The sequence below is a fragment of the Sapajus apella genome, unplaced genomic scaffold, assembly GCF_009761245.1.
Source record: "Sapajus apella isolate SASKATOON/1434 unplaced genomic scaffold, GSC_monkey_1.0 scaffold15, whole genome shotgun sequence".
NCBI lineage: Eukaryota > Metazoa > Chordata > Mammalia > Primates > Cebidae > Sapajus > Sapajus apella.
In genome coordinates this window covers 19,802,792-19,821,670 of record NW_022436955.1, presented here as the reverse complement: position 1 = coordinate 19,821,670, position 18,879 = coordinate 19,802,792, and the positions used below count along the sequence as shown (strand labels likewise).

The window sequence follows — 18,879 nt, the reverse complement described above, 5'->3', positions numbered from 1 at the left end:
TGAACTGGAAATTATTTACATCCAGAAAATGAAGACAGGTTATTTTAAATAAGTGGTCTTAATTATCACTTTAAAGATAAAAAGTGTCCTAGCATGGTACCAGCAGTATATGATTATGATCACAAGTTCATTTGTAAATTATAGATTATTCCTGAGGAAAGCAGATGTCTTGAAAAGTGCATTTGGCCAACTTTTTATTAACTCATCCCCATGCTTTCCTTGTAAGTCAGGAGTTGTTTTAATTTGGAGCCAAGTTTTGTTAGCCTCCTTCAGGAAAAGGTTCAACAGCCAAGAGACACTTTAAATAAAGTAACTGAAGTAAAATTGATGTCAGTCTTCTATGAGGAACTATGAAAGAATAATAAATGTTTATATATTCATAGAAGTCTGTCCAGAACACTTAATCCTACAATTGTTCTTTCCTTCTTCCATGATGTGTATCAGAGAATGAGAAGCTGAAAAGTACTCTGCTATTTTATTTTACCAGCAGATATTCAACATATCATACAACAAAATGTATGATTAATGTATAAATGTGTCTATTTATGTAATGTATCGATATTTAATAGTATATTGTTTACATTTCTGGAAAAATATTTGTCTAAAAACAAATAAAAATAAAAAACAATGCATCTTAAATATCCTTGCTTTGTTGAATATCTTCAACAAAAATAATAGTTAACAGGGCCAGGTACAGTTACATTTACAGTCTTTCATCCCTGCACTTTGGTAGGCTCAAGGTGGCAGATCACTTGAGGTCAGGAATTTGAGACCAGCCTGGGCAACATGGTAAAACCCCATCTCTACGAAAAATATGAAAATTAGTCAGGTGTAGTGGCGGGCTCCTGTAATCCCAGCTACTTGGGAGGCTGAGGCAGGAGAATCACTTGAACCTGGGAAGTGGAGGCTGCAGTGGTCCAAGATCACACCACTGCACTCCAGCCTGGGTGACAGTGACAGAGTAAGACTCTATCTCAAAAAAAAAAAAAAAAGTAATGCTTTAAATAATTTTAAAATAAGGAACTGCCCCAAGGGGCAGGTTGTTAACAACCAAATAATTTAAGAACATAAACATCAGGTGGAAAAAAGCAGATTGAACACTTTAAAATACATAAGGTGACAATGGATTTATCATTAACAAACACTAGTTTTTCAGAAATGAGTCAAATATTTAAGTAGTGAAATATGACGGGCTTCATCTTTGAATACGTGATACTGCCTCAACACCAGGATCTTTTACCTATTCTTTACATTTAATAGACACTTTGCCAAAAAAATTCAGAAACTGAAAAAAATAGCTGCAAAGGACACAACTGCCAGACATTTGAGTCACATTTAATACGCTTTTCTGCTACAGCCTTCCATGCCACACTTACCATTTGAGCAGAATGGCCCTGTGTATGCAGAGAAAGTGCAGTCACAAAAGAACCCAATGGGCCTTTCTCTGCACTTCCCTCCATTGCGGCATAACTTCCCATAGCTGCTGCAATGTCCCCTACAACCTGGCTGCACTTCTGGAGTCACCTGGGCTCTTTCTTCCAAATCCAAGGTCATCCCATTCAACTGCAGAGACCGAATGCAGCCCAGAAAGCCTCTCTGTCTGGTGGCCGTTCCACCTAAAAGGGAAATACTGCAAATGGAAACATGTTCCTAGGTGTTTTATTCAGGATTTAAAGACCAAACAAAACCGAGGCCTTACAGAGAACAGCAAAAAAAAAAAAAAAAAAGAAAAAGGATGAGCAAATATAATATGGAAACACAATTCATGGCTCCAAATACAGACTCCAAGAAAGATAAAACTTTAATTCATTTTTTTAAGTTGAATGTGTTACATATTTTTTTCAAAAAAATATTTTGTGATCTTTAAATTGAGGAACAAAATAAAGGTCATACTATACTCTTATTCAAAGTAACAGTGACATGTATTGTTATTTTAATGTAGAAATTACTATCTGGGTATTTTAATAAGTACATATTGCTGGGTAAATATGGTTCATCCTTCATATTTAAACCCAATCTTGATTCTGGTACAGTTTTATTTTTCTAAGAATTATGAAGGAAGCTCGAGATCTTCTGATGGTGCATTGACACGGTCCTTTGATTGTTATCCATTCATTGAAAAGATGGTAATTGAAAGTCAGATTATTTGTTTTTGTCTGACATATTTCCCAGTGATTGTTTTTCTAAAGGTTAGTCTAGTGTTCATTGTTTTATGCTTGGAAAGATTTTTAACAAAATTTCAAAAGGGAATCAATACAGAAATAAGTGATGTAACATTTATTGAATATATAACCATATGTACTTCTTATCAAGTCGCCCTTAATGAGGTCTATAATGTTTGGTTGGAATCAGACCCCACCATTCTAAGGTAAAGGTTCTCAAACTTTAAGAAATAGGGATAATACATAATCACATGGAGAGCTTCTAATAAATGGACTCAGTAGCTTGCCCCAAGAAATACTGGTTTGTGGTCCAAAAATAGGGTTGTGAATGTTGAGTTAACAAGGCTTGCAGGAGATTCTAATTCAGATGATCACTAGAACATCATTCTATAAGCACTATCCTGACAGGAATGTAAGCCCTGGGTGGACTCATACATAAATTTGTGTCCAGGAATAGCCTAAGTTAATGCTCAGAACTTGAAGTGGTAAAATAGTACCCTAATCTAAATAACCTGGCAGCTCTAATGAGAGGCATCAGATGTTTGTGAGACCTTTAAAAAGAAGCTCCATCTTTGGATAAATAATGCTGTTTCATCACCAAGACCTTGTACATACTCTTTACATATAAATTCTCTTTTCCTAAAACATGTTCACTTCGTTCTCTTCCAAATCACTTAGCTCCTTAACCTAGCATTCATTCAACAAGGGCTACTGCAATTGGTACTGTATCTCCAACACAAAGAACAGTGCTAGACAGATAATTTCTGTGTTATAACTATGAAATCCATTCATTCACTCATTTGTTAAACCACATTATACATAAAATCGGGATATGTGGGCATAGTGCTTCACGGGTAAAGAGGGGGCCCCTTCTGCCCCACAGAGATGCTTGGGTCTCTGAGACTAAGGCCCAAATTTAATAAACTAATTATATATTTGCAAATAATGAAAAACTATGAAAAGGAACCTCAAAGAATTCCTGAAAATTCTGGACTTTGGGGCATTAACACTTCAGAATTCAGATTCATAGATATAACTATATCCAAATTGTTGTATTTAAATGTATTCAAATTGTTTCAGTTTACATGATTTGTTTCTCCTCAGTGAAGGATGCCACGGTCTTAAGGGTGTTGTCATTCTTCCTATGTATAAGTCTGTTTATAAATCTAGACAGTGTCAACTTATTGCCATTGTCATATGTAATCACGGTAGGGATGGAGTTAATTTCATCACAGAGTTTCAGAATGCCTGAAAATGTTACTGTTTAATTTTTCCTATGTTTACATTTACTCAATCTGCTGCCATTTTTTTTAGTTTTTATAACATGGGTGCCCAATTGAATTGTTCATTCTATTTTGTATCTCTGTTTTAAAAAATGTTTATTAGACACACAATAATTATTCATATTTATGGCATACATAGTGATGTTGTGATACATATAATGTGCAGTGATCAGGTCAGAGTAATTAGCATCTCCATCATTTCAAATATTTATCATTTTTTAGTGTTGGGAATATTCAGTGTCTTCCTAGCTATTTGAAACTACATATTATTGTAAACTATAGTCACCCTACAGTGGCACAGAACATTATAACTTTTTCCTTCTATCTAGATAGCTGTAATTGTGTATCCTTTGACAAATATCTCTGTGTCCCTTCCCTCTACCCTCCCCATCTTCTAGTAGCCTCTGTTCTACTTTTTACTTCTATGAGATCATCCTTTCCTAAGCTTCCTTATGAGTGACATAATGGCATGTTTAACTTTCTGTTCCTGGTTTATTTCACCTAATATATGTCCTTCAGTTCTATCCATGTTGCTGCAAGTGACAGGATTTCATTCTTTTTTTATGGCTGAATTGTATTCTATTACACATACCACTTTTTACCCATTCATTAGTTACCGGACACCTGGGTTGAGTCTACATCTTGGCTATTGTCGACAATGTTGCAATAAACCTAAAGGTACGGTGTCTTTTCAACTGATTTTCTTTTCTTTGGATAAATGCCCATTAGAGAGATTGTTGGAGCATATGGTACTTCTATTTGTAGTTTTTTGAGGACCCTGCCATTCTTCAAGTCTCTCTTCTGCTCTTACGCCCAAGATTTTTCTTTTTCTTCCACACCAGAGCTGCTACTCCTTTATCTTCACGCCTCCCTATTCTTCCACTCTGTTGACTCAACTCAGTGAGCTCCCAGGGCCAAAACTCTCTGGCCAAGATTCTTTTGGGATCCTTCTAGGATATTTCTTCCCTGGGTAAGGCAGCTAACATTTTGGTTTTGAGTTTGGCACGGGAACTTTTTGCGGGAGGCCACATGCTGTGAACTCTGAATTAAAGGTGTATTCCTGGTGCATTTAATTTACTTTGTATTATCCCACATTAAATCATGGTATACGGTCCATAGTAAACAGTAACATTAATCACATTGTTATATATTTGCTGCTCTGAAACATACACAGTCTTCCTACCTCAGGGGCTTATCTCATTCTGCCAGTAACAACATAACTGAATAACTTGGGGTCCAATGTCTGACTAAAGTCTATTTCCAACTGTTCTAACTGGATTTTTTTGTGTTTGTTTAGTTTGTATTGGATGATGGGAAACTAGAGGAATAAGGAATTTCAAAGATTGGTCCATGGGTCCATCCAAGGAAATATTAGAATAAACACATTTAGTTAAAGGCAGGGGTAGGATTTGGACCCACAAATAGCCTTTCATTCCAAGGAGGCTTCTTTTCACTTCACACCACTATGTGGTAAAAGAAGAAGACTTTTCCATTTTCCTGTATGCCTCAGATCATCTTTGGATTGAATAGCACCTCAGCTCAGCGAGCTTTATTGAAGGTATGAAACTATATGAAATCAATCTTGCTGTCAAAAAGCTCTAGAAATAAGTTTAGATGGGGAAACACGAAATTGCTACAAGACAACAAAAATAGATACACAGTAAAGAAGAAAGTCAGAGGATGGGATGAGTAGGAGAAAACATATGTATATATGTGAGAGATACATACTTAAATAATATTTGTAAGAGTGAGAAGAAAATCAGCATGCAACTTTATAAACAGGACATCTTAATTCTGTACTTTCAGAGAGTTATTTACCTAACCAAATAGTTTTAAGCTATATTTTAAGTGACCAGAAAACATAATATCTAATTAGATGCAGACCACTGTGTCATACATGTATTTAGAATTTTGCCTTTACCATTAGGTTTCAAGTTAATAACTTTATTTTCAGATGTAACTATTCTCAAAAACATGCCTAATGTAAATAGGATTGGGCTTGAAAGCTTAATTAAACATTCCAGTGCCTTTTCAGGGTTAGAGTGTGTCCAATGAAAATGAGTTTCACTTTGGTTAATTGATTCTGGATGTTTCCACTGAGCTATTACGTTTGGAACTGTCTTCCAATTAATTTTCTATCAATTTACCTGCCATGCTATATCAGATATAATGAATTTCAGGGCTTCACAAACACTAAGTATCTTGTGAAACAAATGCCTAACCTTTCCATGTTTATTGCGAATAACTGAACCTGTCCACTTATGTAATTGTACTGAGGTCTTGCATCTAAATTATTTGTCGGGTGCTGAGCAGAGACCCAGCACCAACCCTTTCCTCATGTTCATTATTATCAGGAAATTACTATAAGTGACAGATGTTATTGTCATGGAGTAGGAGCTAGATCTTTCTTATGCCAATTTTCCACCACTTTTGTGGCAGGAAGACCTTTGAGATTACACTTTACATTTTTAATGGCAAATTATTCATATGCTGTGCTTGAATATTATTGAGAATTAATCGGGAACAACTGCATAACTCACCCAGGGGCCTTACAGAAATCAAGAAATCAAGATCCTCAAGCTTCCCTTCAAAATTCAAAGCTATAGAAATTTGCCTGGCAGAGTCCAAGGACACTCCCTGACCTTGTCACTATGTCAAAGGAAAAAAGGCAAAGCCCCAATCACCAATTAATTTGGGGCAGGAAAGTGATAGGGCATGCAGGCTGGGCCCAGGACCAAGTCAGGGGATTGAAGGGGAAAAGCTGTCTTCTGTATGTCAAGCACTGGACTTTGAACACTGTCCGCATACTGGAGGAAGACCTCTCCTTCAGAAATAGTGGTGTTGGTTAACATAGAAGGCAGGGAATCTGGAAGTCCAGCTGTAAGTTTGTCATGCACTCTTCCTCATTCAGCAAAGTCCTGGAAAGGAGGGGAGGAAGAGGAGTATTCTTCCTCTTGTTCAAATAACTATTATGGTTCAAAGAGCCAGCTCTTGTAAGTAACAGTGTCATGGGCAGAAAATTCAGTCACTTTTCCCTGAATCAAAGTCAGTGGTGAAAATGTGCCCCAGTAGCAGTAGCAGTGGAAAGAATGAATCTACTTAGACTCCTCACATGTTGAAGCCAGAGCAGCTCTCTAGTTTGAGCAGGCTAAAGCCTGTTTCAAAGAAATAAACTGCTTTTCACCGATGAATAATCACATTCTCTTGTCTCCAAACATCACATCTGAATTCTGACTTCAGTCAATTATCACTAAGATTTACCTACTGGACACAGAAAAGTACACTGGTCTGGTCCCAGTGACTCACACTTGTAATCCCAGCACTTTGGGAGGCCAGGGTGGGCTGATCATCTGAGGTCAGGAGTTCAAGAACAGCCTGGTGAAACCCCGTCTCTACTAAAAACTACAAATATTAGCCAGGCGTGGGTGGCAGGTGCCTGTAATCCCAGCTACTCTGGAGGCCGAAGCAGGATGAATTGCTTGAACCCTGGAGGCGGAAGTTACAGTAAGCTGAGATCATGCCGTTGCACTCCAGCCTGGGTGACAGAGTGAGACTCCATCTCAAAAAAAAAAAAAAAACAAAAACAAAAAGAAGAAAAAAAGAAAGGTAGAGTGGGGGCTTCTTAGGCTCATTATGAAAAAGATACCTTAAGAAGGGGAAAAGTCATAATTAAGATAAATTATTTTATTACATTAAAGAGAAATGTGACCTTTATTGTACTGAATTCAAACATAAGTCTGCTTGATATTCTTACATGCTAACTATATTTTAGCAAATTAAAAAAACAAAATTAAAAAAATCTGGAACACATTATAATTAAGAACTTCTGTTCATCCAAGGAAACTATTAACAATATGAAAGCATAATCAACTCACAGAGAGATCAAAGATCTTGCAATAAATTTATATGAAAAGGATTCATCCGAAATATATAAGAATTTTTTTAAAAAATAAGACAACCTTGTAGAAAACGGGCAAAGATCTGAATAGCCACTTCATAAAGGAAGCTATCTAATGGTGAATAGAGATATGGCAGTATTTCCTGTGCTTAGCCTATGCTTATGCTATGACCTAAAATTTCACTCCTAGGTGAAATCACAAAAATACACAGACACACACACACACACACACACACACACACACACACACACACAGAGCTAAGATTGATCACTACGGTTTCAGAGCTTCAATATGTTTAGAGTTCAATATTAACCTTTGCATGTGGCTTTTAGAAACTGTTCACTCTAAACAGTTGATAAATATTTATATATCCAATGCAATTCATATGCAAAGCAAAGACTTCTGACTATGTCAGGGGTCCTAACTTCTCCTCTAGGTTCGAGTCACAAAGCACTGAAATAAAGTTAGACCCATTTAAAAACCTGTCAGTAAAATAATTGAGACTGGAAACAAAAATTGCAGAGCCAGTTAAATGAAAATCAATTCAAGGCTAATTTAAGAAGCTTCTACGAAAATGCTGAGTTTACAAGCCAAAATAGAAAATGACCACTGTCACATTTCAGCTTAAAATATGATTGATTCTTTTCTCTCCATCATTTCTGTGGCTGGAGAATGTTTGTGAGTGTACGATAACAGCAGTGACTGGATGCTAAGTCCTCAGTGTTAGCAAGTCAAGGGCAAGTGTTCAATACACTGATTAGTATTAGGTCCTGAAACTTTTTTTTAAGGACAACAAGAGGTAGTTCTGAATAGAATTATTTAAGATAGGCATAAATCACAGATACACACACACACACACACACACACACACACACGGATAGTAAAGACCTAATGTCACAACTAAGAATGGAGAAAAATGGGCTACAAACAGGTGAATCTATTTTTTATTATAAAAAGCAATGAGATGTGGTGGCTGGAATTATTTGGAGGAAGGAAGGAGATGTTCATTGTGTTGGTCCTCATCGTGTCTAATGTATTACATTAGGCTGATGTTAATTCTTATCACTTATTCATACAAGGATTTTGTGCATTATTTTATTCTTCCTTTACTTTGCATGACATCTTACAGTTTAGATTAGTTGAAGCTAATTGTTCTAATATTTGAAATGTCAGGGATTGTTCAAAAGCCCTCTGTTTTGTATTGCTCAGGTGTAGGCTAATGCTAGCTAGATCTCTGAAGATCCATTTATCATTTCCTTATTCCTATTTCAATTGTCATATATAACTGCTGCCCAACTGGATCACATTTTTTAAAAATGCTTTCTATTTATTTCTACTGATTTTTCTCAGAAATTAAAGCATTAATCTTTCCTCAGAGTTTCACTCTCAGATGTGAACATACTTTACGATTAGTCTTTAGTAGAGAGGGTGAAGAAGCAATGAAGTAAATACATTGGATTCCTTCACATGATCTTATTGCAACAGCCACTTCTGAGAGACTACTGACAATGCTAATCTCCAGGTAAGGCATGGTGGCTCAGACCTGTAATCCCAGCATTTTGGGAGGCCAAGGTGGGAGGATCTCTTGAACCCAGGAGTTCAAGACCAGCCTGAGCAACATAGGGAGACTGTGTCTCTACAAAAAAAATACAAAAAATAGCCTGGTGTGGTGGTACATGCCTGTGGTCCCAGCTGTTCTGGAGGCTGAGGCAGGAGGATAACCTGAGCCTGGGAAGGAGAAGTTGCAGCAAACCATGATCGTGCCACTGTACTCCAGGGTGGGTGACAGACAGATAGACTCATCTCACATTTTAAAAAAAGTTAATCTCAAAAAATTTAACACTAATAAATATTATCAACATAAACCCAGTTAGTAAGATGGAGAATATAATTTAAATCAAAATTATCATATATCCAAATATCTACACATTTTATCTGCAGGTAAAGTGTTAAACATAGTATCTCAAATTAATATATTTACATGTTATTGAAATTTCTTACATTTCATATTTATATTTTAAAATAACTTCGTTATTTGAAATGTACCACAGTAGGATTCTACTAAATTTGTTTACCAATAAGGAGGTGCATTTTTAATAAAAGCTACTTAATGTTGGAATAGCAACATCACCTATCTTAGACTGTGTAACACTAACAGTCTTTTGGTCTTGTCCTGTTTATAAAAATTGTGTTTCCATGTAATTTAATCATTTTTAAAAAACAAATTTTATTGTGTATATTTGAAGTTTACAACATGATGTTATGGGAAACATAGAGGTAGTAAAATGGTTACAGCAGTAAAGCAAATGAACATAGCTATAATCTGACACAGTTACTTTTTTGTGACAAATCTACTATATTTAACAAAAATCTCAAATACCATACAATTTTATTAACTATAGTCCTCATGTTGTACATTTAACCTCTAAACTTGTTTAAACATTATTACTATTACCATCCATCTCTGTATTTAAAACATTTTTATTAGAAGAATGAAATCATGCTGAGAACTGTACTTACTTTTTGAAATCACATTTACCTCATTCATTTGCCCCATACCCAAATAGAAAGGATAGTTGTTATGCACACTGAAAATGCTGATTAGCTATAATTATCTTTAAGATGGACGGATGAACCACAAATTAAATTATTTAACTTGCAAGTAAGGGGAATTAAATTACCCTTTAAAACTGTAACCAGAAAATCAATTATATTGGATTGAAGTAGAGATTACCAGTCACCCACGGAGTCACAAGCTCTGTAAATAGAACAAGACTTAACCCTAACATATTTCAAGGTATTAATATGTGAGGCAATGGGAGAAGGGTCCTGCTATATATGACATGTGCTGGAACAAAATCTATAAATAAAGAAGCCCAATTTACTGGTGAGAGTGTGATTATGGAGCAGGTACATCTCATTTAAAGAGAGCATGTAGGTGAAATATTTTCTGTGGCCTGAGACTCTCTGCAGCCTGGAAAGCTATGGCTTGTGGTATATAATCTGGATTGTGTAGCCAGGAAATCGCTTTAATCACTACTATGAGTTAAGATGAAGGAAGCAAATAAGAAAAGCTAATTTCAGGTGAAATTTAAATCTAGGCTGGTGTTTAAAACTTACTGGTACCTCACACCTGTAATCCTAGCACTTTAGGAGGCTGAGGAGAGTAGAGCACTTGAGCCCAAGAGTTTCAGACCAGCCTAGGCAACACAGCAAAACCCTGTTTCTACAAAAATGCAAAAATTAGCTGAGCATGGTGGCATGTACGTGTGGTGAAGGCTACATGGGAGGCTAAAGTGTAAGAATTCCTTGAGCCCAGGAGATCAAGGATGCAGGGAGCAGCGAGGACACCTCCACACTCCAACTTGAATGACATAGTGAGATGCTATTTCATTCATAAATAAATAAAAATAAAAACTTGGAAATGATGTGAGAAACGACCTACAAAGAAGCATTTCATCCCCAAGCATATTATCACAAATAGTAAAACACTGACATCAGTGTCCAATTTATTAGCAAGTTGCATGCATCTAAATTTCAACATCTCTACGTTAGCCTGCAGCACCATTATCTCTCAGAGGGACACCTAGGAAAGCCTGCCTGCCCTTCATTTCCTCCATCCATAGCCCTCCGAGTAGTAAGAGACAGCTTAGAAAATGTAAATTAAATTATGTCATTCCTCTGATCCCTCAGAGTAAAATCCATAGTCCTCACCATGGCCCTACAAGGTCCAATATATACCTCAATCTTATTTCCCATCGTAATTTCCCTAACACTGATTCTCTCCAGCCACGTTGTTTTTCCCTTGTTCCTTGAATCCCTAAAGCTTATTCCTACCACTTTGAGCATGATCCCACGGCCTGCAATTCTCTTCCTTCAGGTGTTCACACCATTCTCTCTTCTGCTTCATCTGGCCTCTACTCAAATTAGGACTCTGCTAACGGTCTCCAGAGAGGACTCCCGAGAGGACTGCACTGACCACACTACTTGAAACAGAAGTCCCCAACACAAATCACTGTCTGATTTCATGCTGTGCTTTTTACTGTATGGCATTTATCACTGTCTGAAAATTTATATATGTATATGTGTCTGCACACACATGTATACATGTGTGGATACACACATATGGTGATATATATATATAACTACATATAAATTATATCTAAATATACAAGTTATATATTTATATATGTATAAACTATATAAAGTATAGTTATATAGTTTATATGTAATTATATTTTATAATATATTTTGTGTGTGTGTATAAATATATAAATTTATGTATACACACACACACAAATATACATAGTTATATATATAGCCTGCAGTCTAAGCCCTTTCCTAACAGACTAGTTCACTCTAGTGGAGGTGAAGATAAAACCAAGCTCTCACGTGGTATTTTAACAGCCAATGATTTTCTCTACCCAAAAGGTTTTTTTTCTTTTTCATGAGCCCTTCCTTTAGTATCTCCACACTAAATCATGTCAACTTACTCACAGTTGTCTGTGAACAGGAAGGATGAAATTGTATAAACAGATTTTTATTAATAGTATATGTAATCTTGTTTCCAAAATCTTAGTTTTGCCTCACCTTTTTAATTTTCAATGATTTTGACTTAAATATAATCAAGAGTTCTTTTCTGTAAAACTTTAGACTAACACCCATCCTTACATTTCAACACATATAGTGAGGTCAAAGGCCTAACCAACTGCCTCCATGAAGACGAATCTTTTAGATCCTTATTTTATTTTATCATTATTATACTTTAAGTTCTGGGGTACATGTACAGATCGTGCAGGTTTGTTACATCGGCATATACGTGCCATAGTGGTGGTTTGCTGCATCCATCGCCCCGTCATCTACATTTGGTATTTCTTCTAATGCTATCCCGCCCCAATCCCCTCACCCCCTGTTATTCCTCCCCTGGCCTCCCACCCCGCAGGCCTTGGTGTGTGATGTTCCCCTTCCTGTGTCCTTATTAAAATTATATCACATGATTAATGCTAAAAGACTAAAGTCTGTTTTCAAGCAGTTTTCTGATGTCATACTAGTGCTTCATTATAACTTTCTGAAGTCAAGTTTAGGCGAGGATTTCTATACAACATAACATATAGTGACTCCATCTCATAAAGCTGAAATTCATACCAAGAGTGAAAGGTCATCCACAGGCAAACTGCAGCATATTTCACTGAAAAATTCGAGGACTATTTCAGCCTCGCAATTTCCAAGAATAGTAAAGTAAGGCTATTTCCAAGCTACTGACAGATTTTAAATTGCCATACCTTTTGTTGTGGCCATCTCTCATTTTTTTGTAATTCAAGAAATAGCTTTGTCAATTTCCTGAGTCTCTAGTATGTTATTAAAAGTTATATATTTCTGCTAATATATTACCATCTTCATACCCTTAAGTCAGTGAGTCAAGTGGTCACAAGATCATGATTAGATTGCTACAGTGCCTTACTTACAGAAGCTATGCATTAAATATTTGAGTAAAGGAAGTAATAAATGATCAAAACATTAAGTATACAAATATATTAGTAATCCCAAATACGTCTTCCTCAAATATGTTGCAAATAAGCTTCATCCTTTCCAGTGAGAGAAGGTTAATAAAATCACACTGTTAAGAAATAAAAGGTATAATGGGGATCTGATCAATTTTCTTGAAAGGTATAAGTCTTGAGAATGCTTGAAAAATAATTTATTTGTTGTTGTTGTTGTTGCTGAGACAGGGGCTCCCTCTGTCACCCAGGATGCAGTTCAGTGGCGTGATCATAACTCACTACAGCCTCCAATTACTGGGCTCAACCATCCTCCCACCTCAGCTTCTCAAATCCTGGGATTACAGGGTATGCCACCATGCTTGACTAAATTTTTTAACTTTTTACTTTTTGCAGAGTTGGGGAATTGCTGTGTTTCCCAGGCTGATCTCAAACTCCTGGCCCCAAGCAATCCTCCTATCTTGGTCTCCAAAAGTGGTAGGATTATACCATATCTAACCTTGAAGCATAATTTCTAACACTTTATCATTTATTCTGCTTTACAGTACTTTTATGTTCTTGTTTATATTAAAATATATGAGAAGTGATCGAGTAAGAGATAATTCATGGTCTATAATTTCTACAAACGAATTAGCAAAGATGCCAAGTAAAACAAACACATCCAGGAGGATTCCACTATCAAATCTATAAATGCCACATGAATGGATTTAGGAAATAAAGAAAAATGGACAAAATGAGGGAAAATAGCAGAGGAAATGGTGAAACTATCAATCCAGGAACTCTATACCCACTGTGTGTCTGGGTTTTGTACGTATGTGCTTTTTGTTTTTTGTTTGTTTGTTTGTTTGGGTTTTTTTTGCTACTGGCCTGTTTTCCATGCGGTGTTTGTGGGGTGGGGGAGTGTCCATTGTTTGGCATCAACTGGAATTACAAGGAGGTTTCCTCAGCAATTCTGAGAACAGAGATAAACATTCCTGATATCATAGTAAAACACTAATGTAATAAATAAACAAGCTGAAACCAATCACATAACCTGAAATATTAAGAATGCAGGTAAGGCAGGGAACAGCGGCTCAAACCTGTAATCCTAGCACTTTGGGAGGCCGAGGCAGGTAGACTACCTGAGGTCAGGAGTTCAAGACCAACCTGGTCAACGTGGCAAAACCCTATCTCTACCAAAAATATTTTAAAAATTAGCTGTGCATGGTGGTGGGCACCTGTAATTCCAGCTACTTGGGAGGCTGAGGAAAAAAAATTGCTAGAACCCTGGGGGAGGAGATTGCAGTGAGCCAAGATAGCACCATTTTACTTCAGTCTGGGCAACAGAGCAAAACTCTGTTTCAAAAAAAAAAAAAAAAAGAAGAAGAAGAAGAAGAAGAATACAGATATGCAAATAGGAATTAGTTAAGCACAAACCTGAATCTCTCTGTAGGCAAGTCAACCCTGGAAGCTTAGCTATCTCATCTGTAAAATATGGGTAACACCCATTCCACAGGTTGGTTATGAGAAAAAAATGAAGCATTTGGCTACGTCTGGAATACAGTTTCTTATTCAGTGGTGATTTGCTATTGCTGTTAGTTATTATTCTTATTTCTATAGTTGGTATTATTATATCTTGGCCCATTTCTGAGCATATATCATACAACTGAATGATTGCTTAAAAAGAGAACTTACCCACGAAGAGTTGACTGTTGAGCTGTAAGAGGACATGGCCATCAGCGGGGGCGGGCTGTGTCTCTGGTGTGAGCTGATCCACTTGAATGGATGCCTCCTTCATGTTCCTTTCAACTCTCACATGGTGCCACTGGTTGTCGTTGAAGTGGGTGGGTGATTGCACTGAGATTTCAAAAGGCCCATTCCCCACATCAAATGAAAAAGTCACTACTGTCGGAGCTGGAAATATGACACATAAAGATTGTTCTAGTGAGTTCATGTGGTAGAGTGTTGAGTCTCCAATATGCTTAGGAATAGCACCAGAGTGTAACAATCACTACATAGAAAGGTAACAAACGCAGCATGGTTTGAATGCCATTGTTTGAAACTCATGACACTGGCACAGAACTAGGTCTTCTGATGTGACATGAGACAATTAAATACATTCATATTTTTGAAAAAAATCAATGATATTCTAAGATATTTCTCCTCAGAGTTAAGTTTTGCTATTGATAAGAAGTAAAGCTATTTATCCAAAGCAAGGAAGCTAATAGCAACTGGCTTTGTATGTAAAAATAATTGTTACAGTAATTCAAAGTTTATATAATTCCAAAGGCATGCTATACACATTAGATATTCAGATAACAGCAGCTTAGGAGTATATCAAAATGAGTGATTAAGTAATTTGTAATTGACTAAAAAATTGCTTTTTAGTTTTAATTAACTGAAATTAAAACTGCTTTTAAATTGTTATAAGAAACTACCAATTACTTTCCCAAATTATCACATGTTAAGTATCACATTATATTCTTACAAAAAGGATAAGTTAATATCATTGACTTTTTCCAAAGGGACACAATGAAAAGAGTCAGATGATAAAGTAGACATATGAGTAGTTTAAAAATCAGTTAAAAGATTTACTACTAAATGATACAATCTCATACACTTCTCTGGAAAAGGAGACTTACAGCGAAGCTCTATTCGAATAAAATCAGTAATCCCCAAGTTCTCTAAAAATACCCCAGATGAAGCTGTTGTCTTAAAAAAGAAAGACACATCAGCGCTAAGTTCTCCGTGAAAAGTAGGAAAATGAAGATATGAAGCCTCAGTATCAAAGGAAGCTGAATTCCAAAATGATCCTGTTTTGTGGGAGAAAAAAGAAGAAAAAGAATTCAAAAAGAAAATAAATTCAAAAATAAAATGAATGCAATTACATTTTCTATTTTTAGCATTTTTGCTATTAAAAATGTGACATACAAATCTGCTCTTTTTTTTTCTATCAATTATGTAGTATATGTCTTGCTATACAAGACATAGCATAAGAGATTTTACAGGGATTAAACTCCTAGATTTTTTTCCAATAGAGAGTAAGAATGATTATTACAGAAATGGCCTGAATGTTATCTTTTATATGGGACAAATATCCTCAGCTTCAGTACTATATCCTTCACTAAACTGATATTATACGACCTGCCAAATATTGATAAATAGACAATCTTTTATAACTTGAAAATTTAAACACCTACCTGTTTCAAACAAAAACCCTCAAGAAGCTTACAGTATTTTTTATTCTAACACTTCTAGTACACATACTTCACAGAGTTACATAAACTGTTTTCCTTAATGGGCCTGTGATTGTCTAAACTGAGACTGGCATTCTAAATAGTCTTGTCTAATTACAAACCAACATACAACTTACTCTGTCCAAGCTGACATTCTCATGAAAATGCTCTTTTTATTCAAAATTATCTCTTACTTTGCCAATAAGAATGTCCCTGCAAAGTGGATGTCCTTTGCAGGGACATGGATAAAGCTGGAAACCATCATTCTCAGTAAACTCACACAAGAACAGAAAACCAAATACCACATGTTCTCACTCCTAAGTGGGTACTGAACAATGAGAACACATGGACACAGGGAGGGGAACATCATACACCAGGGCCTGTCAGGGGGCTGGGTGGTAGGGGACTAGGGGAGGAATAGCAGGGGATGCGGGATTGGGGAGGGCTAACATTGGGAGAAATACCGAAGGTAGATGACAGGGGGATAGATGCAGCAAACCACCAAGGCACATGTGTAACTATGTAACAAACCTGCACATTCTGTACATGTACCCCAGAACTTAAAGTACAATTTTAAAAAAAGAATGAAGTGGATAAATTGCAAATGAAAAGTGTTCTCAAAATGTTTACAAAGGCTCAAAATAGGCGGAAAATGTTCAAAAGGCTGGGATATAAATTAAAAGATCTGAAAAAAATGTAGGCCATAAAGTTAATTATCATTGCTGCCCAATACAACTTATCTTCACTTTCTCAGTCTTTTTTTGATATCTACAACTTTCCTTTGGAAAAAATACTGTGAACCATATATAGCAAAAAATATGGAAAATAAAATAAAAATGCAACAGCATGAGCTGACAGGAGTGAAATCTGACTGGATATGTGTGTTTGATGAGAAGTATTATCAGAGAAACAAACTCCGCATTGTCTGCTGCCACTAGCAAGTTCTGTGTACATCAAATACTGTACATCTTCCTTTTTTTTTTTTTTTTTTTTTTTGTTGTTTGTTTGTTTGTTTGAGACAGTCTTGCTCTGTCACCAGGAACAGGCTGGAGTACAGTGGCGTGATCTCAGCTCACTGCAACCTCCGCCTCCCGGGTTCAAGCAATTCTCCTGCCTCAGCCTCCCGAGTAGCTAGGACTACAGGCACACGCCACCATGCCCAGCTAATTTTTGTATTTTTAATATAGACAGGGTTTCACCATGTTGGCCAGGACGGTCTCTATCTCTTGACCTCGTGATCCGCCCGCCTCGGCCTCCCAAAGTGCTGGGATTATAGGCGTGAGCCACCACGCATGGCCCTACATCTTTAGTTTTAAGCAACTGCCTCAGCACACATTCCCAACACTGGATAAAATTCTATCTAAATTGCCTTCCTGGAAGAAAGATGTATTGATCTTCTGAAGTTGGAAAACAGGAATTTCAAAACAGTATGTTAGCAGAAAACAGATATGCAGCTACATAGTTAAAAATCACAAACTTGACATGTTTCTTAAGTTTTAATTTACTTTGTATAAATTTTAGACAAAGTAATGCTTATGTCTATTTTTGTTTGTTTGTTTTTCTTGTGGACCTGATTCAGAAGTCAATTCTCAGCTTGTGTGTGGACAATTTGAGAGCTGAATTTATTTAACTGTGAATCTACTTTGAAATTTTTCCTCCCAGAGTCAAATGAAACTATATATTATCAGGGTCACATCAAGCCTATTCCTTATGTCCCTTTGACAGCTATTCCTATACTAGACATTTGGATTTCCAGGAAAAAAAAAAAAAAACGCAAGAAAATGTAAAATATCAAGTTAAGGATAACGACACATTTGTGTTCTTAGCAGTGCTTAGCAAACCTGTTTTCAGAAGGAATTGATGCCTTTTTGTTGAAATGTTGTATATTAAAATAAACTTCAAGTTATGGAACATTATTAAATCTTATTTTGTCTGATTAGAAAGAGGGACATTCAAAATTACCTAAAGGTTTAAATTAGGTAATATTATGATATGACATTTCTTTTTTTTCATATTATATCATCACTAACTCAATAGAGCATCGTATAAAAGGCTTCGGGGAACTGGTTGAACCAGACGAACAATTCTTTGAATTACTGCTATCAGTACATGAATGCTTTTAGAGCAATGAAACCAATTTATTACTTTAGGCATCTGCAGCACTCTCATACACATAATAACGTCTATTTCATTTATTTAGACCTTATTTTACACATTCACAAAAGGGAGAAAATGAGGTAAAGAAATTTTACTGGATTAAGAAATTGCTGCTAATTCAAAATAATTATAAAGAAAGCAAAGGCTAATAGTTCCATGATCAAATTACATTAATAGCATGTAGTACCCCAGCCCTTTACACAATGTGCTAAGAGACACCCATCAGGTTCTGGGCCACCTCAGAGAAAGCAGGGGCAAAGAGAAGGAGAAAACAGGGCTCAGCAGGCAGCAGCAGGAGCTGCAGGCTTTTGGAAGACAGCATTCTGTGGATTAGGTGATTTAAAATTCCCTAATCTCACGGAGGGAGGGAGGGAGAATGATAGTCACCAGAGGCAGGAAATGGCATAGGGGGGAAAGAGGAAGAGAGACTGGACAATGAATACAAAATTCCAGTTAGATAGAAGCAATAAGTTTAATGTTCAATAGCAGACTGGGGTGATTACAGTTAACATCATAGTGTGTATTTCAAAATAGCTAGGAGAAAGGACTCGAAATGTATTCAACTCACAGAAACGATAAATGTTCGAGGTGATGGATATCCTAAATCCCCTGGCTTGATCATTACACATTCTATGCATGCAAAAAAAATACCATAACACATACCC

At 36.3% G+C, this 18,879-nt stretch overlaps 1 protein-coding gene across 2 annotated transcripts in view; it reads right to left on the bottom strand.

Annotated features, from left to right (window-relative positions):
- Positions 1-18,879, bottom strand: part of CNTNAP4 (contactin associated protein family member 4) — a 286,975-nt gene that overhangs the window by 24,149 nt on the left and 243,947 nt on the right. For both annotated transcript variants that reach the window (XM_032284501.1, XM_032284502.1), the window contains 3 exons: positions 15,464-15,634; positions 14,517-14,735; positions 1,377-1,616 (listed from right to left, as the gene is read on the bottom strand). In XM_032284501.1, the coding sequence (XP_032140392.1) occupies positions 1,377-1,616; positions 14,517-14,735; positions 15,464-15,634 (630 nt within the window). The remainder of the gene's footprint in view (positions 1-1,376; positions 1,617-14,516; positions 14,736-15,463; positions 15,635-18,879) is intronic.